At 39.8% G+C, this 25,359-nt stretch overlaps 4 protein-coding genes across 5 annotated transcripts; 2 read left to right on the plus strand and 2 right to left on the minus strand.

Moving 5' to 3' along the window:
* Nucleotides 1-666: 666 nt before the first annotated feature.
* On the plus strand, nucleotides 667-1,167 carry RB195_012345 (uncharacterized protein; the record flags this gene model as incomplete). Its single annotated transcript, XM_064194155.1, has 1 exon — nucleotides 667-1,167. One exon carries the CDS (start codon nucleotides 667-669, stop codon nucleotides 1,165-1,167), a length of 501 nt encoding a protein of 166 aa, XP_064051738.1.
* A 4,038-nt stretch (nucleotides 1,168-5,205) lies between these two features.
* Nucleotides 5,206-9,637, plus strand: RB195_012346 (uncharacterized protein; the record flags this gene model as incomplete). Its single annotated transcript, XM_064194156.1, has 16 exons — nucleotides 5,206-5,283; nucleotides 5,344-5,481; nucleotides 5,538-5,813; nucleotides 5,870-6,010; nucleotides 7,375-7,479; nucleotides 7,758-7,857; nucleotides 8,006-8,119; nucleotides 8,219-8,272; nucleotides 8,405-8,449; nucleotides 8,557-8,592; nucleotides 8,647-8,711; nucleotides 8,767-8,885; nucleotides 8,959-9,130; nucleotides 9,187-9,297; nucleotides 9,368-9,487; nucleotides 9,551-9,637. The coding sequence occupies 16 exons, from the start codon at nucleotides 5,206-5,208 to the stop codon at nucleotides 9,635-9,637; spliced, it is 1,761 nt and encodes a 586-aa protein (XP_064051739.1).
* Nucleotides 9,638-11,445: 1,808 nt separating this feature from the next.
* RB195_012347 (uncharacterized protein) lies at nucleotides 11,446-17,900 on the minus strand (the record flags this gene model as incomplete). 2 transcript variants are annotated; one of them, XM_064194157.1, is made up of 9 exons in its annotated part: nucleotides 11,446-11,528; nucleotides 11,720-11,822; nucleotides 12,441-12,575; nucleotides 13,582-13,695; nucleotides 13,902-14,116; nucleotides 14,186-14,314; nucleotides 14,373-14,474; nucleotides 16,908-17,039; nucleotides 17,846-17,900. In XM_064194157.1, 9 exons carry the CDS (start codon nucleotides 17,898-17,900, stop codon nucleotides 11,446-11,448), a joined length of 1,068 nt encoding a protein of 355 aa, XP_064051740.1. The 2 variants fall into 2 exon arrangements, with proteins under 2 accessions (XP_064051740.1, XP_013302087.1); XM_013446633.2 differs by lacking the exon at nucleotides 11,446-11,528 and having other exon boundaries at nucleotides 11,709-11,822.
* Nucleotides 17,901-18,450: 550 nt separating this feature from the next.
* Nucleotides 18,451-18,651, minus strand: RB195_012348 (uncharacterized protein; the record flags this gene model as incomplete). Its single annotated transcript, XM_064194158.1, has 1 exon — nucleotides 18,451-18,651. One exon carries the CDS (start codon nucleotides 18,649-18,651, stop codon nucleotides 18,451-18,453), a length of 201 nt encoding a protein of 66 aa, XP_064051741.1.
* Nucleotides 18,652-25,359: the final 6,708 nt, after the last annotated feature.

A 25,359-nucleotide genomic window follows, 5' to 3' on the forward strand; every position in this document is an offset into this window, starting at 1 on the left:
GGGATTTTCGCTTACAAATCACGCCACCAATCAAACTCGAATTCCTCTGGATAGAGCCCTAGGGGTGAAAATTCCGAAAACTTTTAATGCCTGGCCTTTAAACCAAGAATTTAAAAAAATGCCGTGTTTACTATTGAGAATATGGAGGAATTCGAGAAACGAGTCACTCGAAAGATCGGCTCTATTTTTTAGTCCCTTACCCTCTTTTCTAGTCCCAGTTATCTGGAAGATGTACAGAAATTGCATTTTTCGCTCCAACTTTCATTCTCAACTTTTTTTCTTCCTCTCTTCGTTCTCCGCAACTTCACGAAATTCACTTATCCTTAAAGTAAAATCAGCTAAGCTTTCTCTGCAAAACGCAAAAGGAAAAAAAAAACAAATTTTTGCAAATTTGACTGCAGTGGCTCGTCTATTATTTATGGACCAAAATCCTTGCATCCTTCATAAAGAAGCAGATTCATAGATTTCGCTCGTTTCTCTTTTGATGATAATCTTTTAATTTTTTCAAATTTCCTCTTCTCCATATTTTCTCTGGAATTCTAAAGTTTCAGTTTCGTATTTATTTGTGTATAAAGTGATTTTTCCGCCAACCATTATCTTCCCAAAACAATTTCTTTTCTAACGTACCCTTAGCCCAAATTAGTGGTCACAGTCTTTGCTTCGCCGATGATCACCGATCCATCACGCTCACATCCACGGTGTGATGCGAAAGTCGCCAACGAGTCGCCGTTGTGTCGCCAGCGATCTGCCGAAGAACTCCTGACGAAGACAGGAAGAGCCGGCGAAGTTTTTCAGCGTGTTTCGCCTAGAACTCTCCCCAAATCATCACCGACGCATGCACGTCGCCGGCGCACTGCTCGCCGTTGCTGTCGTCTCGACGTGCGTCGTCGATTCGTCTTCGACGGCGCCCTGGACGCGACAGATCGGCACCGCACAGGCGCTAGTTGTCGTCGTCGTCGTCGTCGTCCTCGACGAGTCTTCGGCGATTATTTTTGTCATGTCGTTCGTGATGCATCGCTTGTTGCATTCGTTTTGTTTTCTCATTATTCACGCGTGTGCGCTCACGCTTTTCACTTCGACGACCGCCACGAATTCGTGGCGCGACCGACACCCGAACTGTTGCAGATCTTCAGTCGTCAGCGTGTACTGTCGGGGTTTCTTCGCTAAATAGGCGTTGGTTTGTGATTTCGATACTAGTAGTAAAATTTTATAGAAATATGTTCTGACATCCGTAGAACTCAGATTTTGATCAAATCAGACTCTCATTCTGCTTCGTCGCGGATAAATCGTCCGCAAGTCGCGCTATGTCCAAAAATCTGAATCATTGTTCGGACCATGTGCTTGAAAAATTTTTTGCTCCGGAACAAATATTCCAGTTTTTTTCTCTGCATAATTATATGTTCACAATTTTCACGACGGTGTAATATCTTAAAAACCTCGCATAAGTTTCCCAATAATCCAGAATCTATACGTTTCTGTTCATTCCATAGGTTTCGCTTCTGTGAAAAATAATTTTACTTCCTCAATGGTCAGGATTTTTTCTTGCAATGCTACGTTTTTTTCTCATTTTAAATTTTGGGACTTTCTTCTCCACTGGCTGTCGCTTTTTCATGTGCCCTAAAAGTGAATTGAAGCTATTTCTGTTTGTTTGATGTTTAAGATGATCTCCTTGATCGATAACAGTCGATGTTAATTTTTTAGATTTTTAAGAAAACGTGAACTCAGCAAAATGTTATAATAAATAGCATAGTAATAAGAAATAACGGCTTGACGGCTTGCACCATAACAGTCGTAGTAAACTCGCGAGGAATTCGTTTATTTTAACTCATTGTGAGGTTCCTGAAAGGTAAAACACAGTGATTGTGACTTCAGAATAAATTCTCAACACCTCAACACAATTTCTTCGCTTCTTAAAAACGTTCTTCCTTCTTCTTCTTTCTTTTTTTTCTTTTCTCTTCCTTTTTAATGCAATCTAACACGATAAATATGTTAACATTATCACTTATTACCTCACTGCTTTAGAAAAAATTTTAACTTTTCTCCTTTTAGTCATCACTTTCTAGCTTTCTAGTTCCATTCAATTGAACAAGTCAATAATTTTCTGGATAATCCAATAATAATAATAATAATAATAATAATAATAATAATAATAATTCAAGCCCGCTCCATCCTAGGTATAGCAGGATTCTGCACATAAATTTCTCATCTATTCCATATACGTGAAAGCTGCGACACGAAGGTGGCCTCGGAAAAGGAATTCGTATATTTTCGTGCTGTTTTATTATGTTGTGTTTTGTTTCTGGAATGTGTCATCGTTGCAACACGCTCGCAAGCTCACATCGAAGACCTCTCTGTCTCTCCCGCGCTCGCTCGCTCGTCCGCTTCGGCCCTCGGAACCATCTCCGTCCGCAGGGAACAACGCCGAAAAATTAATCGCCCGGTCAATTTTTCACGGATCTTTCCTAAAAAAAAAATTACGAGTAAAAGTTCTTTCACACCTTAGTTTCTAATTAACTCTATCCGACCAATAGGATAGGTTGCAGGAACATTTTTTTTTCTTGAGAAAAAAATTCGTAGCAAAGATAAGCGCTGGAGCAAACGCTAGAACATTGACGTCTACTTTAATAACTGTCATTAACCGTTCGATAAATTCCTATTATTTTTATTATGTTTATTGATTTTTTTTTTTTTGAAATTTTGATTCTGATATGAGGTGGTATCCCAAAAAAATCTATTCCACTAATGGACCTGGCCGTAAAATTTTCCTAAGCAGATTTTCAGAGAGCTCAAGATTTTTCTTTTATAATATTAATTAATAATTATTAATATAATTAATATAATTAAAAAAATGTGTCGATAGATCACTTTATACGGATGGAAAGAGCTTTAAAAGTCAAAAAAAATCTGAAAAATGGAAACTGTAGAAATTTCCAGCAACAAAATCTCAGTTGTTCCTGAAGTGTGGTGCTCGCTGAAAAGAAGTCTCCTGGAAGTGAAGCCGAACATCGTAGATCTATTCGGTAGGAGCATAGGTGGAGCGCCTGGATATCTAGAATTTCGATTCCTGTCTTTGAAAAAAAAAAACTTCTCTGAAATTCTGACCTGGGTATTCTTAGAATTTTGTGGTTCACGTGACGTGGTACGATGGAATGAAAGGTGCTGTGACATCTGAATTCTGTTTCCATCACTCCTCTGCTCCGTTTTTTTCTCCTTCCACTCTCTTGACCTAAATATATTTCTCCACATTTATCATAGTCACCTGAGGGACACGCTAACAGAATTTTCAGAGGAGGGAAAAGAGAGGACAGCTGAATCCATAGATTAATGTTCGAATTTCTCCTCAATCATTTTCGTATATTTCTACTATTTTTTCCTCTCTCTCTCTCTCTCCTTTTTTATCTACTGTTTTCTCGATGACTGAAATATTATCGCACTGGAGAGGTCAGTTACGATATTTCACCTCCGCCAACAAGTAAACAAACGGCAGGAAGTCTAGTGGTGTATAAGATGTAGAGCGATAAAATAATCTTGTCACTGGGACCTTCTCGATTGGCGTGTGTGATATTTTTTCGTCCGCAAAAATCTGATTTGAAGCACCTGGAATGGATTCGAAATCTGGAATGGAGAATCTCCATGTGATGGGCGCCCCTCTCCATTTTTTTCTTTGACAGATCCAGAGATCCATGTAGGGTATTCGGCGGTATTTATGAGTGACCAAAGAAGATTTTAATTTTTTTTGCTTTTTGTGACATAATTCAACCTTTTTTAAAGCTCTCAAAATTAATTAAATTAGAAAAAATTACTCTTAAAATTCCGTTCCTGGGAATTTCGTTTCGCTGCAGCTCTTCCGCTCGCGTCTTCGTCTTATCACCACCGACGACACCTCTACCTCTACATTCTGCTGGCCGTGACTTATTTGTTTTGTGATAAAATTATCGATTGGCAGGGAGCGAGAGAGAGAGAGAGAGAGAGAGAGAGTTCCACTTAGGATCAGCTCCGAATTTTATCTGGCATTCCAGCCATTGTCTTCCAAAATCTATTTTAAATTTTTTTTTTGCAGTAGAATAGGCTCTGCTTCGACGACACCACTAACTCGACAATGCTATTTCAGTTATTTTTACTTTTTAATGGTAGCAATTTTTGATTTCCTCATCGCGAAATTCTTTCGTATTGAGTCATTTGTGCAAAGAGGAAACAGTCATTATTTGATTTCTTATTCATTTTCCAGAGAATCCTTCCGCAGCCACTTAGTATGTACCTTACTCTTTTTCCCGCATGCTGCTCTTCCGTAATTTTTCCTCAAATTCACGTAGGCATACGAGAATTTTCTCGAAATAAGTAGATGTGAAATGACAAGAGCACGGATTTAATCGTACTGAAATTTTTTAATGGAATCATAAAATAAATTTTATAAATAATCCTTAATAAATAATAAATATTTTAATATTTAATAAGTTTTATCTGCGCTTAACTTACACACGCTACGCTTTACGCTCAAACTTTTTTTTTATTCAGGATCAGATTACTAACTTTGCATTATATTGATAAAGAAAAAGAAAAAGATAAAGCAGATAGAAAAATTAAAGGGCACATTTCCTCGACAATGTCAATTTAATCTTCAGGATCTGTAACTGTAGCTACTCATATGATTGGTACAGTAAGCTGCAAAGAATTGTCGTGCACTATCCTCTCCCAGTCCTCTGTTTTAAGCTGGAAAGCTTTCTGTTTTCACTTATAAAAAAATAAAAAAAAAGAAAATTGAGATGGATTTCTTGGAATTAATAGAAGCAACATAGACAAATCGCCCAATCAATATTGATTTATTGGTTTTTTCTTTCTTGTGAAAAGTCAGAATGTTCTGATCTGCTCGAATCTCGGATGAAAAGGGACAGTACAAGCACCGAATTCTTCCATTAATCGTCACGGACGAAACCATCTCAGTCGGAAATTGTCACACCTAGTGATCATATCCGATGTGATCAGGAGATTTGATAGATGTCCCCGTGGAAGAAGAAAAATTTTCTCGGATTTATTAGAAAAATTTACTCTTAGGGTGATTATTGAGATCATATCTCTTAAAGTCTTCATTCTTTCTTTTATTTTTCATTCCCTGCCAGTGTGTTGCTCTATTTTGAAAATTTACGAATATTGAATAACGAAAAAAGGAGTTACCGTAAGCAACCGTGGATTCACAGTGAATTCCAGATGATCAGCTCGGAGGCGTCGTTGGGTGCCTCTGCACCGCCGTACTTCAATCAACCGTCTTCTGAACAAGAATACATTGTAGGTTTTCGTTTCTTGTGGAATTCTAAACTTCTAGCAGATACATATCCACTGACTTAGAATCCTGGGACGTTCACGCCCTCCTCATACTCCTATCAACCAAATATGATGTGTGCGATGCAGACACAAACGCACTGCTTCGGGAATTTCCCTTTCGGACTACCACCACCACCACCACAAATGCCTCAATATCAACAGGTTTGGGGGATTACGGTAGCGTTTGTAGCCTGAAACAAATCCATTCCTCATTCCAGGTTCCCGTCCAGCACATCGTCCCCGTTCCGTTCGACGATCGACGAATACCTGGACCGTCCGCCGCCGCCGTCGGTCAGAACATGTCGATCCCACCATCGCCGATGGTTCAAAATTTCGCGTTGCCCGCTTCCGCTCCGACCGCCGCTCCACCGTTCGTCTTTCCGCCGTCCGGCGCCGGTGGCGGTGGTGGCGCCAGCGGTAGCGGACAAACGTTTGGCGCTTCCGCAGTGGATTCGTGTCAACAAATCTCACATGTGTTGCAGTGCTATCAACAGGTCCGATAACTGGATCCGATAAATAGATAAATATATTTATTTATTTATGTTTAAAGGGTGGTGAAGATGCGGAATTTGTTCGTAAAGCGATTGAAAGCCTCGTGAAGAAGTTGAAAGAGAAGCGAGTTGAGCTTGACGCGCTAATAACAGCCATAACGTCAGCTGGGAAACAACCTACCACTTGTGTTACTATACAAGTAAGTTATTGTATTATAATTTTCACTTTTCACCGTATTCATTGTCGGCCTAGCGGTCCTACCAAGAAGAATTTTCGTATATGAGCTTGTAATAAAACTGCAATTCACCAAAATTCAAATCACAGCCGAATGGTTTTTTTTTTACAATTTCCTAAATTTTAGAGATCTACGTTAAGGTGTTAGCTGATCCTAGTAATGACAAATAGTCGCAGAAAAATACATAAATAAAAATATACTGAAATAAAAAAGGTATAAAGAAAATACATTAATGTTAAACTGAGTGGCCCAGTTAGAAGCTACCTAGACCGTGTTTAGGAGACATAATTAATTAATTAATTAATTAATAATTCCTATCCATAAATTGCTATCCCTCACAGTCGTTAGAGGAATAAAAGTGCTAAAACCTCAAGGGAACCTTTTTTCCATGAATAGGAGCATTCCAAACTCTATCAACAAAGAGATAAATGATATTGCGCATCCTATACGAAGACTAGGGAACAGTTCTCGCTGTTCAACATTTTTCAATACCTATTATATTCATTCAAACTGAATAATTCACAATTAATAATAATAATAATAATAATAATAATAATAATAATAACAATAATAATAATAATAATAATAATAATAATAATAATAAGTATCATTTGTCTATCGTCGTCCTGCATTAATAAGGATCAGAAGCCTTTAGGAATTAAAGGATATTGCGAAGTTGCTAACTCGAAAATTACTCATTTCAGCTGGTAGCGCAGCCTTCTTCGAAACGCATGCAGCTCGAGAAGAGAGAGATTTTAAAAAAAAAAACTTTTATTTATAATCCACAAATTTCGATTTGTTTATCGGTTATATTTAAAAGAACACCATCAGTACATCTAATGTAATCTTTTCTTACATTTAGCAGCCTTGCTTACTTCCTTTTATTTTTTTACACTTTCAAATTATTGAGTCGAGCCAGATGGATCGCCTTGTTTTCACTCACTCTAGTCTATGGACTCCTCTTCTTTAACTAAATTTTATAATAATTTATGTGTTTTATTAATTTTTTTATACAGTATAGTACACTTTTTCACGACAAATTTCTTTTTCTGTAATGTATTCTTTATTCATATTCATTCTATACCGTATTCCATATATTTATATGTTTTTTAATCCATATTCAAGTACTATTTTCATCGAGGAAATAATTTGCACCCGAATTTTGCAAAAAAAACCAATAATTTTGAAATTTCGGTGCCCCACAGGTGAATGTGGGGCACCAAAATTTCAAAATTATTGGTTTTTTTTTGCAAATTTTTTTTTTGTTTTTGTGAATAGAAAAATAAATAAGTGAATTTCAAGAACAGTGCTCAAAATAATATTTCCAGCGTTCTCTGGACGGTCGTCTACAGGTAGCAGGACGTAAAGGAGTACCACACGTCGTCTACGCACGTATATGGCGATGGCCAAATGTGAATAAAAATGAGCTTGTGGTAGGGAAAAAGCCATCTTGTAATAGATTTTCTTTTAATATTCTGGAAAAAAATAGTTAAAAATTTATTCAGAAACGATTTCACAGGTTTTTTGTTTCATTTTTTATTCAATTAGAAATCGATCTAAAACTTTCTTTTCGATATCCCAAGAAAAAAATAATTAAAAATTCGTTCAAGAACAATTTTATAGGTTTTCTCTTACTTTTTGATTTTATGAGAGAACGATTTTAAAAGTTTCCTTTCGATATCCTGAAAAAAATTATTGAAAATTCATTCAGAAGCTCTCCATGTGCACGATACCGGCCGAACACCAGGATTTCATCTGTATCAATCCATATCACTATGAACGCGTGGTTTCGAATGGTCTAGCTCCACCTGGTTAGTCACTAGAGGTCAAAATTCTGCTTTGGATCAAGGATTTCTAGTTTCTAGTTCTCTAGGACATAAATTTTCCGTTACTGACGGTCGTATTCCCGGAAATTCCTACATTCCTCATACTTTTCCTCATTAACACCGCCCGTTTAAGATTTGAAGTCATTGCGAGTCGAGGCTCCACCGCCCTCATTAATGGCCAAGGTCGACTACCCACAGATGCACGACTATGAAATGACTGATGCGGGACCACCGAATCCCTCTATGCGTAAGTTATCGAACTGTATTTTCACACCGGCTTACTGTAGCCAAACCTTGAACCCCTGATTCTCTGAGCTGCTCGAAAATATTTCGCCTAATTTTACAGCATTCATCGAATGGTCCCCATCATGTGCACTTTCTCACCAAGAAACATATTCCGGTAAATATAGTTAGCTTCAACTTTGCATCGCATCGCGCGCATATCGATTTTGTCGCTGCTGCGATGGCGCGATCGATATGCGCGCTTTTTATTGCAAATACGCAAACACGTCACTTTCATCGCTCATTTCAGCCAATCAGTCGCCTGTACAAGGAAGTCCCGTTGTCGCGCAGACTTGTGGGTGTTTTAAATCGTAATTTACGTAATTTTAATTAATTTAATTAATTGTAATTTTGTAATGTAATTATTAACTATGTATTATTACAAAATCGATTTTTTTTCAGATGACCTCAGTCAAGTACAACTGCCTTCCATATCATGTGCGTTTATACTTTACCGCTTTGACCCGCAGATCAATATCAGCTCTGTTTCAGTGCCTGACGATTGGTGCTCGGTGATGTACTACGAGTTGGACACGCAAATTGGCGAAACTTTCAAAGTCATTTCACCTGAGACTATTTCTGAGGGTCAAATAGGTGATTATTGATTTTTAGATTAGAAGCGATGAAGTACGTGTTGACGGTGGCATGGATCCGCTAGCGCTGCACAAAGGTCGACTATGCCTTGGTGCGTTACCGAATGTTCATCGTAGTGAGGTTAGCGAAAGAACGAGGTGAGGAACGAGATATTTCCCTACGGATTCGTGTGCACGATCGATATATCGATTACTGATTGATATGTTGCAGGATACATATTGGAGATGGTGTAGAATTACGTGCACTACCGTCCGGCGACGTGATGATGATGTGTAGATCGCATAAGCCGATCTTTGTTCGTTCGGGATTCTTGGATTACTGTAGCAAAATACCGTACGGCAGCAAACCGCATCGTTTCACACAAGAAAATGAAGCGACAAAAGTGAGCGTGAGCAACTCAAATCTCTGTGTCTCGTAGATTAGCACACTATTTCTCAGGTATTCGATCTGCGATGGGGTTTTCATGAAATGATGTGCAGGACGAGGTCAGCCAGCGAGGCCGCCATGGCGCAAGCTGCCGCCGTTGCTGGATATGCACCTGGGGTTGAGGTACGTTCTGTTCACCTTTTCCCGGGAATTTTTCCACCTTTTCACGAAGAAAATTAACTTTTTCTCGAAGAATTTCCCGGAGATGATGGCTGATTCTGGAGTTGACGGGATGAGGAGCGCTTTTTGTACGCTAGCGATCAGTTTTGTGAAAGGATGGGGTCCAGGTTATCCGAGTCGCCATTCTATTAAGGTAGATCCTATATAGATCTTTTCACCGGTCCTACCTACTGTAGTCGGCTGATTTTCGTTACAGGACACTCCGTGTTGGATTGAAATTCAGTTGCATCGACCGCTACAACTTCTCGATTACCTTCTCAAACATGCTCCACTAACAGGTTGACGTGCGCCGCCGCCGATCCGTCGACGGAAGCTCCAGATCCCGAACGCCGTCTAATCCTTGTTCAGTGCTATATGTATGTGTGTGCGTGTGTGTCTTTCCTGGCTTCTCCGACTTCTAAATCTGTCTACTACGTACTACGTCATAGTCATCGGGTTCAAGCGGTTCGGTTGCGTAGAATTCCGAATTCAAGGGTTTCTTTTCCTCATTTTGCATCATAAATTTGTTTATTGAAATTTTCCATGAGTTAGGGGTTCATAAATGTAGTTCTATCAACCGTTTTTTTCTTTTGGATGTCTGGCTTATGTTTACTGTGTTTATTTATTTGTCAGCTTCACGTTCAGTGCATATATAGATTTTGATCGGAAGAGGAGGAGAACAGGGAATACCCATTCGAATTTGAATCCACCCCATCTGTTCTCTCTGAGACCGCATTACGCAAAGATACGCCGAAACAAGCGAAACTCCATCCGAGGCCCAACCCGGGTATCTCGTTTTAATCGACTTTAAAGCAGCGAATTAAGGGAATTCTCGAATGTTTGGATCCTCTCGTGGACAACACTACAGGTGGTTGATTATGAATTTGACCGTGGTCACGTTAAATTCCCCCTAATCGTCCTGAAAACTACCGTGGGAAACGGCCTTATTTCCTACGAGGTACGTTAGAACGCGCACCACCCTTGTACACGCTCCGGTTCCCTCAGCCACCACCTATTCATTAGTTTTACTTGAATAGGCAGCTGAGGAGACATCATTCTGACTTTCGACCGCTCGCTCGGATGCCGCACGCGTACAAACGAGGGTGGCGCGTTCTAACGTACCTCGTAGGAGCTAAAGTCATTTCCCACGCTGTTTTTTAGGGCGACAAGGGGTAATTAGGCGTGGTCACGCCCAAACTCGTTATGTGCACCCCGAACTCTATATTTTCCACGTGAGACCCGAACATCGAAAATTTCCTGGTAAACTAAGTTTAGAAGTCTAACGAATGCTACATTGCATCAATGCAAAAAGTGAATTTTTGCATTAAATTTATTTTAACAGCGCCAAATAAAATCCACTACAGGTGATTTTTGTTCGATTGCAATTTGAGGAACTGTGTGTGCAGTGCATGTCGCCTCCGTGCTGTCATTTTCCTCAAATAATCGAACAAAAACCACATTCCCCTAAGGGAGAATTTCCTGTTTTCTCCTCCTTTCCTTCTTAAAATGGTTTTTTCCTTTCTAGTTGGAGCAGTAGGTTCCTTCTTTCTCGATTTCGAATGTTTGCATGTTTTTCCTCTTTTTTCCTTGCTTCTTGGTGCTTCGTATTTATTTTCATTAGGGCTTAAAAAGCACTACTTGGTAATAGTCATACGACGTCTGAAATCGCCGCTCTTTTGAGCTTTGCTCAATTTTCGCTCCTAGCGCTCATCAATGTTGCCATGTCATGTTTAAAAAAAAATCATAATTTTTCACTTTATCGCTGTACATATCCTGTTCCTACAATGTTGTTTATTGTGTTCTGTGTTACCTAGTCCTTCAGCATCCTAGTATCGTATTCCTCGAAAACACAACTACATTAGAAACGGCAACGGGAACTATTTCACGCTCACCTCATATGCTTCCCCTTCTTCTTGTATAAAGCTTTCACTGATTTATTACTGTTGATGTATTTTCGTCTACAATAACCTCATGGAACTCGACAAATGGTATTATTAAACCGATATTTATACACGAGGTCATATTTTCATTACAAGCACGTGACGACAATAGTCGGAAATATCTGATGAGTAATCTAATAATCAGAAGAAAAGAGAAAGCTATTGCTACGAATCAAAACTGTAAATCCGGGTTTCGAACCATCATTTTTGTAAATAGGACGAGACATTGAAGGACGAAAAGATCATAGACATTTTCTGAAACATTCGCTCAGTGCTTCACACTGCACATAACAAGTTATGAAATTGCAAAGCCCATCAATGGTTAAAAAAAAGAACAGAGGACGGGGCAGACGGAACCGATTTCTTAGGGAGAAAAATACTCTTCTGATGCGCACCCCACGCTACACGCACGCATTCAAACGCCTATGTACAGAATCATTTCTTGCCCTTCTTTGGTTGAGCAGCTGGCGTGTTCCTAGGTGGAGTCACCGGTCGATTTGTGCCCACACCTCCATACGGGAACTTCTTCTTTTCGGCCGGTTTCAATATCTTAACAGAGTGATAAACTTGGCAAAGACACAGCATACTATTTGAAAAAAAAATATTTCTTGTCGCCCTTATAGCACGAGCAAAGGCCTCATAGTAAGGAAATCCATAGAAAAGTTTGAAAAAAAATCTCTTAAAAATTCCCAGAGAGCGTATCAAAGCGTTGTCTTACGATTTAAAAAAGCATATTGTATATATTATTTAAGGACAAAAATAAGTATAAAACAAAAGTAAATTAGTAAATTGTGAATTACAAAGTAAATTATGAAACTTACCATGTTTACGCTCCGGAGAAGATTACATCAAAGTGGCTGTTCCCCATCTGTAGCTAAGATCTAACCTAATTTACAACAGACATCTCATTGTTGTTAGGCTGCAAGCGCAAGCACCGGCATTTCAAAGAGCGTACAAGTTTACAGTGTGTGCAATAAAACTACATTGACTGATACTATCCGCCGTATTTATTTTTGAACCTACTTAGTAAGGCTAACGTACGCATACGTCACTAATCACAAGTCTAGTCACGAATGAGGCCATGCGTTTGAGCAGGTGTGACCAATTATTTGTAATTTTAATGATTTTTCCTGTTAGAAAAACACTTGAATAAATTAAAACACAAACCTGGAATGAACACATAAGCGTCTCATCCACAGTCATCATCGATCCGGCGTTGTCGAATTCGCCACAGTAGTTAGGCGCAGAGAACAGTGTAACTAACTGACGTTTGGCGAAAAACTCGTACCCGTCCTCTACGACCTGAAATCGCATTGATCTTCTCAGTTGGCATAAAAAAAAACGAAAACCAATAGTTCAATGATTTTGTTGTTAAGTCTACATATTCCAATAAATCTTCTTTACGCCAAAATAGTGGATAATTCTAAAACTATTCGGAATAATAAGAAATAATGTTCAATTTTTTCTAGAATTCTGTCCATATAATTTAATCGAACAAAATCTCTTCTACTAATTAGAGAAAAGCGCCCTAATCTCTCCTGATTTTCCACGCTAATAAACGAAAGTCGTATTAGGTGTAGTCTAGTGTAGTTCATGATAGTGTCATAATAGTAAATGGTGGCTTACACCTAATTTCTGAAATCTTACCCATTTTCTGGAAACCCCTCGATACAAACGAGAGTCACTCCTATTTACTATCGAACAACATAAAATCGAGTCTTCACAGCTATATTTACGCCGCTTAAACGCAAGCTCATTACATGTACTAAATACAGGAAGACGCAAAATCTTTACATGATAATCACCGGCTCCATTAGTGATATTACAACGGTAACCGCATAACTTCACATATTCAAAACTTTAGATGCTGAAGAAACCGCACTTCACAGCTTCTACTACGGAATTTTTAAAGAATTTCAACTCAATGACCTGTTCTTGTCAGCAACTCAAAACATAAACTCAAGTGAAAACATGCACCCAAATACTTTATAAGTTTCGTAAGTTCCATCCTCTGTTGAATTTTCGCGGATCTATTGAATAGCGTCGACCACTGTTATCTCTGCCGAGACCATGAGCCATAAAAAAGGGCGAGCAAACACATTTCGCCGGTCGTCGAAATTCGATCGAGTAAAGAACTATCAAAGCACATTAATGACACAAGATTCACTTCCCAAATACGCCATTCATCTCCTAGTGGTCAATTTGAAGTTCCAAAAGCAAAATTAGTAGAAACCTTCCTAGTGAGTCTGTAACGTAGCAAACAATTCTCTTACCACTGGAAAAAAATTACAAAGATTCAACTACCCACCTGGTGAGCTCTACAAATGAGGTCTAGGTCATGTTTGTGGAGGAATTTAGCCACCACTTCTGGACCAAATGTGAAAGATACGCCACGGTCATTCTCGCCCCAACCGGTGACATCCTGAAATCCGCAAATTCCTTGCAATCTTCAGTGAAGAAAGAACTTCTCCTTTTCATTAGTGAAGACCTCGGACAAATGCCTCATTTCACCATAATTTTACGTTGCCAAGACGAAAAACTCGCCGACTGGCCACGATGACTCGTCAGTAGGCGTACTCTCTTCACAGGTCTTCTCTTATAAACAAAAATGATGAGTGAAACCCTGACCTTATCAGGATCCGACCAGAGAAGATCACAGAGTAGGCCTTGATCGGGTACATCTGTGGGGCGCATGATGCGGCGGATCTGCTCCATGGATTGCAAGTCAGGAGACAGCCCACCATGGCAACAGAAAATCTTCTCATCTATTATGGCTGCTACGGGGAGGCAGTTGAAACAATCCGTGAATGTCTTCCACAGTTTTATGTTGTATCGACGTTTGCCTGGAAAATTTCAATGGATTCATCTAAAACAAAAATGTGTATACTAGACCCAAAAAAACAATGATTTACACTCGTCATAGAATCCGTATATCCTATTGATGGAGGCACATTCGTGATTTCCTCTTAAAAGGAAGAAATTCTCCGGATATTTGATCTTGTAGGCTAGGAGGAGGCAAATAGTCTCAAGAGACTGTTTTCCTGTGAAAAAAAAGAATGAAAAAAGCCAAAGGCAAAACAATCAAATGCCAAAAGTAACCTCGATCGACATAGTCTCCCAGAAATAAATAATTCGACTCGGGAGGAAAACCACCATACTCAAACAACCTCAGTAAATCGTAGTATTGACCATGGACATCACCTAGAATCAGAAATGGAATACATTTCTCTAAAAAGACAAACATATCCATGAAGCCAGACACCTGACGGGTATGTTCAGCTGCTTTTAGTAGTCTCAGTTGACGTTAATGTTTCTACTGTTACATGTGTGCCAGCGAGAGAATAACCGGAGAAATCGTTTGGATGTGTCTACAGGATCCAGACAGAAAATCTACTTTTCCGTTCCCTTCTTGAATTTTACAACGCAAAATACTAAAAACTTGTGACGAGCACTACTACGGTACAGGAGTCATCCAGTTTTCAGCCCATCATAAACAGAGCACTTTCGCTTTTAACTGGTTACACTTTTTTTCAAATCAAGCAGAGCACTTTCCGAATCAAACAAGGCACTTTCACTTAGAAATGAAATGTAGAACCATCCAGTTTGATTCGAAGAATGTTCAGTTTAAAGGAAAATTGTCTGCTGGAGATGGTGTTATCTCTGTCCACAATTCCAGTAGCAGTTTAAGATGAATAAGAGCCAATTGTTAGCGAATACAGATAAAAATCAGCATGCTGCTATTCTACAAACAATATCAAGAGGTTTTTTTTCGATATTCCTCAAGCTGTGTTCACCAGCATCTGAATAATACATAGAAGAACAGGTTTCACATTACAATGGTGAAAGACTTGCAGAATGAAGGTGCTATAATAGCAAAAACAAAGAGCACATATTACGCAGGTTGGCAGTTATGGTGTAGTCCTAAGTAAATGACAAATCATAAGTAAAGTACTTTAAAAAAGCTGAGATAATGTGGAATATGTCTGAAGCTTGCAGCAACATCGCTTACCAGTACAACAAAAACTTTGGTGATAAGTTCTGAGAGAAAATTTAAAATCAAAAAGTCAAAAAAGGATGCTTTGCGAACTGTGACAGTGTGATCTACTCTAAGCAAAATTAACACCAAAAGCGAGACAGCTCTTGAGAAGACACAATATAATAAAAGTAAAAATAACAGAAATTAGCACAAATATAATAAAAGTAATATAAAATAATTGCACAAAGGTTCCATCATTAGTTCACCTGTTAATTTATGTGCTGCAGTAGTTTCATGCATTAGAACTTAGTAGTGGTCGCAATTGATGCAAATACAACTAAACCACCACTTCAAAGAGCAAGTTATTTTAATTATAAGAATATTCTAAGATTTCCAACGATTCAACGAAAAAACAACTGCAATGATAACCCATTCGGTTATTGCTAGAATACGTTCTATCCTCAATATTTTAACTCACAGAAAACATCCGATTCAACCCGCTTTGTGTACGCCTCTCGAAAGCATAACACACCCGACACAATTTCTGTCCCGCCATAACACATGACGCTTCTCCCCACTTTTGCTACGAACATCTACTATTCGTGCTAAACTACTACTAGCCACTAAACGTAAACTGCAAGTACCGGCTTTAAGCATCGGCAGAAGCATGCTCTAGAAAGATTAAGTACTACTAATACACTATTTATCCATTTTGACAATCTACGTCACGATGAAATACAGAACGAAATCTAAGCTGCATTAGATTTGAAGACAACCACATCTGAGAAGGCTAATTTCAGGATTACAGAATACACTACAGAATTACACCCACAGTAGTGGTTTCACCGAGCACCACCCTTTGAAGAGAGGCATCGGGGAAATTTCCGAGTTTCAAATCTTCTCTACAGTAGCCAGTTTGCAAATATCATTGTGAAAATGTGCACCTTTTTCCGCACATCCAAGAATCTGTAAGGTCGGAAACACTGGAAGCCATCAGTCCACACGTCTGCGAGCACGACCGACAGAATGATTAACGATCCTTCACAAAATGAAGGAAATTCTTACAAAGGATGTCTTAAATAAATTACGTCTACGTTATCAAATTGCTCCAGCAATAAATATGGTAATATTTCATGAACGAATGTAAATAATTTTGCTGGGCATGCCTTCGTAAACGTCCTGCAGACACTTGGCTCTGAGTGCTCTTGAAAACACAAATTCTTGGATTGGCTCTTGAAAACACAAATTCTTGGATTTGCAAGCGAATTTGCATATTTATCGTACCAGTTATGAACTACATTGTGGACCGGTGGGATAATATCAACTTCGAAATGATTCCCACGAAAACTGTTTCTAAACGGTAAAATCCTACTTCAGGAGAAAAATCAATACCATAGTAGAGAAACGTTTGAAAAGATCATAGACTGATGAGCGGACCATTTTCTAGCAAAGTCTCACATCCTCTTAAAAAAATTATTCTTAAGAAATTACGATCAACATTCTTTACAGCAAATGCTGCACCTCAGAAAGAAAAACCCAACGCAGCCCAGTGAGACATTTACTTGGCAGCACGTCACTTAACAATATCATCCACTCCTCTTCAAGTAAAAAAGAAACCAATTGTGCTTACAATAAGAAAATAAGCGAAGAAAACTCACCACAAATTTTAAGCGGAGCTTCCAACTCCAGCAAAATCGGTTGACTAAGGAAGATTTCGCGAGACTTTATGCATAGTCCTTTGATTTCATTTTCCGTCAGTTGTACGTTTTTTCCGGGTTTGGATCCTCGCACTGAAATGGAGACTTATAATCCAGCACCTCTAATACGGGAAAAGGAATTTGAAGTAGAGGATCAATACTAAATCCATGTCAATACGAACGCTAAGTGTGACCACACAAAAAAGCACGAATTAGCGAGAAAAATCGAAAGTTTTTGGAAGAAATCAAGCAGAATTTATTATAGGAAAACTTATAGTTGTCAAAAGTCTGTTCGGAATTGGGTCGAAAAAGCTCGCCCATGTTCTTACGGAAAACGTACGAAGTCATACAACTTTCAAAATAAAAAAGATAGTCGGAGATTCATAGACTGGTTTCGTCTGATATTACGGCTGCTAGCACCACTATTATTAATCACAATATCATTTTTATAAGGACGAATAAAGATTAACAGAACTCTCGGTACTGTGAACGATTACCATGGGTGTATGAAGAGCACAAAACTCAGGAGAATGAAATCCAAAAAAAATCCTCGAAAATGTAGTTGGGAGAGGGCGGAGCACTCAGTGGAGCCCGACGAATCTAACTTACTTTTTTCTCTTAGTAACTTTAGTTTACATGTCATAGATCCTCAAATACTAATCCTTAGGCCTTAGGGCACCAATTGAGTTGATTATTTACTCCGAGAAATAAGGGCGCCACTGAGTGTCCTCCTCAACTACATTTTACCCATCATTTATACAAAAGATATAAAAGCATAAAATGAAACTAGCCATATGTCGTGAAAAAAAAACAGTGTGAGATAAAACCTGAGAATACGACCATTCCAACAATTCCTAATTGGACAATGCCAGTATCGACGAAAAGAAATTACGGATTACCTTCCAGAAGTCTTGCAATGATGTTGTCCAAGTTGAGTTTATCGGTATCGGCCATCACAGCAATTTCCGACGGTGCTGCTCAACGAGGTCGACAACCGAGCAATGCGTCCGAGGGATCTTAAACGATTCCCAACTATTAAATCAAAAAAGTTTCCAAAAACAACAATTCGCCTAGAATCTAATAAGATTGTATAAATGCATATTCAGCGAGTTCTTACGTCACATGTCACATCCGGGCAGCACACGAACGAAAAAAAAAGAGGACCAAGGGAAACGAAAGAGCACAGGGAAACGACAAAATGACAAAGACCAAAGAAAACTCTAGAAAACTACGCGGAAAAGATAGCGAAGGAACCTTCCTGAATCCCGCTGAAATCCTAGGGAAACCTTGACGTCAAGCCAATAGGCCAGCGGAAACTCCGGGGCATGTACGCGCAAAATTATCAACCGCGACGCGTACATCTCGCAGCGCTAGTCATTCTCCGCTGGCGTCCCGAAGCGAATTGAATGTGTCGGGAGTACGATAGAATCAGCTGATGTCGTCGTGTTCATGAGATCGAAGCACATCTCGGGCCGTCGTGAAGCGTTCCGTGTATCGATGGAATTCAGGCTTCGCTGCTGGGTTGCTGGGATGGTTTCTTTTTCGTCGTAGGATCCTGCTCACGGGGACTTCGGTCGGAGCTCTCGCTCATTGGTCCCGGGGGTCCCGTCAGTTCTCTGGTGTCGTTCTTGCTAAGCGCTTTCTTCACTTGGACTTCTTTCTTATCTGATATATGTGTTGATATGTCCATACAGGCCCCTTCCATACCGTGCACTTTTCATTGGTTGTTGCTTTATTCGTTGTTTTTTAAACGTTTCATTCATACCTGTCAGGGTCCCTTGTTGTTATTTTCATTTCTTCAAGGCCAGATTTTAAAGGATTACTAGTCATTCTGTCCAGGAAAACACTCCGAAAATAGCACAAGGCTACTGTACTCTTGTGACATCAGGCAGAAAATCACTTATAAATGAAAATCCAGGAGTTTCACGTTGTTTTGTGTATGTTTTGTAACGTTAGTTAGGAATTCGGTTTCCTAACTATTCCATATTTTCCTGTGATCGACTAAAGGATCCCTTTTTTCTATCCGTTTAATGTCATTTCATTCATTTACCCAGTGGGAGGTAGCGTTTAAGTAGGGCATTCAGTGTTTATGCCTCCCTTACATGGTCAACAGTGACAACAGCCGCTAACAACTTTCCTTTTTGCTCATTTTTTTTTCTTTTGGTTCATGAATTACTATTCCCGAAGGAAAATAAATTTCGTCACACAGGAAGTTTAGAAATATACCGAGAAAGGATGTCGCTTATAGTCTGACACTAAAACCACTTGAAGTTTGGCGCAGTGGCTGCGATCGACATGGGACCTTTACTTATCCTTGCAATCCAATGTCAGGAAAGCATAGGTCCTGCCTCGATCGCAACCGCTAGGTCCACATTGCAATTCAGAGCACGGCAGTTTACGTAACTGCATCCGGCTCAAGGTCGCTTTGACCCGATTACGCAGTCAGTTCAGATGAAATAAAAATATTTACTGCAAGTTTTATCGTATTTACTTCTGCGTAAATGATGTCAACGGTTTTCTAGTATCTGTAATTTTCCGGATTGAATCAGGCTTTCTCGACTGATCAGAAAAATTACAAGTAAATTTACAAGGGGTCTTGTAGCTTGGCTTTCAAATGTGATATTTTCCTTCAATCCCTATGTGTCGCATAGAATTTCCCCCATTCTCCTTTTTTTAATTGATTCTCTGCTTTTGCAGACATGCACAGCCTGCCAATATTCTATTATATGCACCCTTGTTTTTATGAGGAATTTGATGAGCCGGTTGGTTTATGCGCGCAGAAACGTTAAATCGACAAATTAGTTCTACATTGACTGCGATTTCTTGCTATTATTTCTGTCTACAATACTTTACGTTCGTATACAGAAAAAGTACTGTATTCGTTACTGTTGCATCTTCCTTTCTCCCGAGATTTTCTTTCTTTTTAATCTCGCACGTTTTCAAGAACGTACATAGAGTTTTTGAATAGCCAAGAAACCGTGGTTTAAAAGGATGTGCATCGTAACTTAAGGAAAATACTGTAATACTGTCGATGTGTGCTATAATATGACGTACATAGTGTATTTTAACACGTATGACTAAACAAACACCATTTGTTGACATCACACGACTGATGCGCCAGAATAAATAAACAGATATGCAGAATGAATTAATCTCTTACATTGTTTTTCGATGGCTTGGTAAACCAGTTGATTCATCGATATTGAAAAATACCGATTATGGTGCGGTTTCACGATTGTTTTCTCTTTTTTTTTGTTGGAAAAATTTGTAGCGCAGATCCACTGAGCTCTCGAGAACGAAAGTTACGACCAATAACGTTGAGCCTTTAGGTTTGACTCGTAAGAATATTGTCCAGGATGTCCCATTCATCCGTGATAATCTCTGATTTTTAATCGCTGCATCGCTGGATAATCCTCCACCTTGCTTTGCGTGGCATAATTGAGTGCGCTCGATTGAGGATTCTGTTAAAGGCAACGTATCACGACATTGACGATGCAGGGATCTCTCCACGAATAGATAGGGATGTAATCCATGACTATGAGCATTATTGCGCTCAATCCCCCCCGAGTAATCGAGAAGTCCCGGCTGGGCCCAGGGTTCCTTCCAACGTTGCAACTTATTACAGGTACTAAAATGACAGTAATCCGCAACGCGTCCTCGTTTGTGCTGTTCGGTCTGTTTATGCCCCTTATTCGAGGTGTAGCAGGTGGATTGTGGACTTTCAAGGACGACGAAATTACCCGCATTCTATCGCGTAACATGTTGCATCGTAGAGTGCTCGAGTGCTGTTTCACACGCTTTTTTTCTCGCAGAAAGGGCACGGTTAGGTTTGGCGAAGTGCTTAATTTTCTCCTCTAACTTCTTTTTTGATTATTATCGTCATAGTAGCATGTTTTTTCTCCTTGTTAAAGTATGCAGCAATTACTCTTCATCCGATCGCTGCGATTTCCACTGAACTGGGGTGAAAAAGCAGGAAGTGTGTTAGACAGAAAAAAAAAATCGCTGAAGCGTCGCGATTACCTGAATAAAAATAGGTGGTGACAATTTTAACTGGAATTTTCTTACTTAATCTTTTTTTGTCGACACTAACAATATTAAGAAAAGTGTTCTACAAATATTAACCACCAACAGGAGATCGAATACAGAAATTATCCTTACCGCTTCCTTATGATTCTGAGTAAGCATAGCTTTTTCGGCCCTATTGTTCCCGGAGATCGTTTTTCGTAAGGTCGTCAATTCCGCAAGCGTTTACCTCTAACCTTTTCACGGTTATCGGCTCCCTCGGTTCGATTTCGTGCGCGTCTGCACCGACCTCGTTGCCCTCACATTGCTTATTTCTGCTTCAGTGCTCCTCACATGTCATTATATGAATGCTTTTCGCATTTCGTCGCGTCAATTCGCGGGACTTCTTTTCTCTTCAAAGAATTTTTTTTTGAAAACCGCTTTTGAAAGAGAAACGCGTTATAATTCGGGTCCGTTCATACATCTGCTTTGACGCCATTCCTACTTCTGAAACCCCTTATGGCCGTCAGAAATCCTCACTTTCCCTACTGTTCTAGCGAGGCGAAATATGTTTTGTTGGAAGTTGTATCTGAACAAATTTCATTCAGGAGAGCTTGAAATTAAGCATAGCTTTAAAACTAATCAATGTCCGGAAAAAAGAACAGAAAATAAAAGCAGGAAGTGAAGATGATTCCAAGCTTTTCCTTCCCTTATTAAAAAAAAATGTCAACATTTTTATAAAAGCTGTCTGCTGCAACATTTAACTAATTCGAATCATTCAGCTGTACAATTCTTCATGTCCTACGGCATATGGATCTCAAAACAAGCTCATCCAAGGTTTTTTTTTTCTTTGTTTTTGAGATGGGGTCTGTGTGATGCTTCGAGGATTTGCTGATTTTTGTATTGCATTTGGATTTGTTTCGTATGCACAGATATCGCAGTTGATCCCTCCCGTCGTGCATTAGTCAGTGGCGAATTATCTCGAACACATGGCGCGAAGGTAATGTGATTGCACTATGTATGCACTGAAAGAGTAGGAGAGTAGAAAGTATGATTACTTTGTCGGATTCTGTACGAACAACAGTCCCAGCTCTTCACATAGTGGTTCGAATGTTCTCTTATCTTGAAACCTCGGCATATTCTGTCTATGTTTACTTGGACTTGGATCCTTTTATTTGCCTGACGTTTCGGCTTTTTCACCGTCTGCGTTTTCGTTTTCAGTGTAGATGGGTTTCTGTTTTCACTATCCTGAACGATTATCGAAACACTGACCCGGGGTAGTGTGGCACTTGACGGGATAAACGTAGCATTGCTCCAGTCATCTGCTCATATTTAGGCCTCTGAAGACGGCGAATAAGCCGAAACGTCAGGCAAATAAAAGGTTCTATCTAAAAACCTCGCAGGCACACTATCAGAAAACATTTGCCAGCTCTCTTTGGTGTGCGAGAAACTCATAAAGTAATTTTCATCTCCGATTGTTAAAGCCGCATTATTATTTAAAGGCGGCGTATCATGAAATGTTCGATGTTTAGGTTTCTCATAGACAATATAGAGTTCGAGACGTACACTCCAAGCGTGACGATGGCCACGCTCAATTTCCCCTAAACGTCCTTAAAAATGTCGTGGGAAACGGAGTTAGTTCCTACGACATACGTTAGGACGCGCGCCATCCTTGCACACACGCCGCTTTCACAAGTGAGCGGCCGAAAGTGAGGATTCTACAGCAGCCTGTTCAAGTTAAACCAATAGGCTGCTGAGGGAACCGGAGCGTGTAGAAGGGTGGTGCGCGTTCTAACGCATCTCGTAGGAACTAAGGCCGTTTCCCACGCCGTTGTTCAAGACGATTATGGGAAATTGGCCATGTGGCAACACTCGTAGTCGTAATCTACACCCCGAACTCTATATTTTGTCCACGATAAATCCAAACATTTCATGATACGCTGCTTTTAAGACATTCTGGAGCGCTATACTAACTCAGGCTGCCGCTACGCTCCGATATCATTGCAATGCCTGGATTCACGTTAGCTTCAAGATTGTTTTTTTAATTACTATATAATTTTTCTATACGGCGACGCATGTTAATCGTCCAGTTGATAGTTAACCAGCAAGATTCAGAGTGATTGGGGTGAGGGAGAGGTTACCGTGGCTTAAAGGCAGCATACCACGAATCTGAGCTGGCGCAGATTTCAGGTGGAGTGTGCGTATACGCTCCAACCCTTGCGCCTCCTTCGCCCTGCGATTCGTCGAAAATCGATTCGGACTGCCCCGATAGGCAGTGAGGGACCCCACGCGTGCAAAGGTGGCGCGCTGCAATAGGAGGCATCGTACAAAACAGCATTCAGAGGCCGGCTGCTAGCAGTGATTCAGGGAGAGATGAGCGTAACCACCCCGGTCTCCATAATCCACGACCCCGTATACGGATACTTCACCTGAAATCCGTACCTCCCCAGATTCGTGGTATGCTGCCTTTAACGGTTATGAAAATAAGAAGAGCTCATCAGTCCTGAAAGCAGGTGCTTGCCTCCCCTAATAGCAGAGCATTTTGTTTTTAAAAATCAATTTCATGCTTACTTACATATTTTTCATCGCTTGGAGAAGGAATATGTGGGAAAATATTTTCATTCGATATGATTCGCATGAGAATATTTTCCACATGTTTCTTGTTATTCGGAATGATGGAATGTTAATCAATTTGATCATAGCTTGCTACAATGTTAAGATTATTGTTAATTGTTGCTGTAGGGATCACTTTTAGGGCTTTTGTAGCGTAAAATTTTTCTCCATTCCTCCATAGTCGTTCAGTGTGTTGGTTTACGAATGTGTCGACAGACCACAGCTTGATTTATATGCTGATAATAGTCAATGGTCGGGTGAAACCTGTTCATGTGTAGTGTGTGTGTGTGTGTGTGTGTGTGTGTGTATACTCACACCATTCGACACAGATGACGAATGCAAAGATTATAATTGTTTGATAATTTGCTTGAGGGCATAGGGGAGGGATTATTTGATAATTCGAAGGAAATGCTAGTGAATCGTGGAAAGAAGTGTCGTGTATTCGAAAACACCGTTCACGGAATGTGTCTGAAAGGCGGTATATTCAAAAAAGTCCAAAGAAGTGCCAGATAAAACTGTACTTGAGGATTTATTCAGGAAATCCCACGTGTTCTGGACGTTCACTAGCTGATAGACGTCATCCCGTTGTGTGATAGTGGTTTGTTATGTGTTTTCGCTGTTCCCCCCCCCCCCCCCCCCCCTTCGCCCTTCCATCCCCCACCGTATCGACCTGACTAGTTCGTTTGCCGGGCCGGAGCAGCATTCACGTCATCCTTGTCATCTAGAATTCCATTAGATCTTTACTTGCTCCAACAACAGCTTCTCGAAAAGCGAATCCATGCTCGTTCCTGATATTATTTATCGAAAACATTACACGATTCTTCTGTGATGGTGTTTGCGTGATGTTTAGCGATAACTGTTCGACTTGGTGTTTGTTGTTTTCTTTTTCTGTCGTTCAGCAATTCGGGAACAGCCGCTGGCGAGACAGACAATAAGTTTGTCCGGGATTAGATTTGTACTTGTGTTTTTCTTTTTCTTGCCTCGTGCGTCAGTGACTTTTGTTGGTCGTCTGTGATTCACATGAAATCCTATCTCAATTCGGTAAATCTGATTTGGCAATCAGTTAATTACTGTATTCCCTCCATTTCCTCGTAAGTTATGTGATTTGATGTGCAAATGAAAACCACAAGAATGCAAGGAGAAAAGTCAGCAGCGGTGTTTTCAGTTGTTCTGCAGGGTTTGAATAACGCAGAACGCGATCTCAACAGCAATTTTCTGTATTTGGGAAGGTTGTTGGGCGCAATTACAGAATTCGTGCAAAAAAAAGAGTCGAGTTAAAGATGTCAGTTGATGTCAGATGTCAGATGTCAGATGAGTCTTGTCAATTTATTTGTGCACATCTTTTCCTACTGCCGTCCAATTTGTCTATCCTCTAAGATTTGTGTTTTCATGACAGTGATCCTTCTCTAGATGCTCTCATAAAAGTATAAGAACATCTGAATTATTCTTCAACTATTGCACAACATTGCAAACTATGTTTTTCTTCATTTTTTTTCGCAAAAGAGAATTTCAGAACATATTATTGATTGAGATGTTAACGTCGAAACATGGCCGGTTTGATGTTTGTGTTGTCCTGAGTGACCTACCTTACGCCCGGTCACTGCATTACCAGATTTATTGTGGTTGGGTCGTTGTATACCGTCTCTACTGTAAATAGAGAAATTCGACGAGTTGTAATGGGTATTTAAAAGTTCTGAGGTGTTCGAACGAATGGATAGTAGCTGATCTGCAAATTTCTGCAGTGCCCGGGTTGGGAAGAAAAAGTTTTCGGGTTCGAGTCGGAGGTTGTGAAAGTTTG

Source organism: Necator americanus, chromosome III (assembly GCF_031761385.1).
Source record: "Necator americanus strain Aroian chromosome III, whole genome shotgun sequence".
Classification (NCBI taxonomy): domain Eukaryota; kingdom Metazoa; phylum Nematoda; class Chromadorea; order Rhabditida; family Ancylostomatidae; genus Necator; species Necator americanus.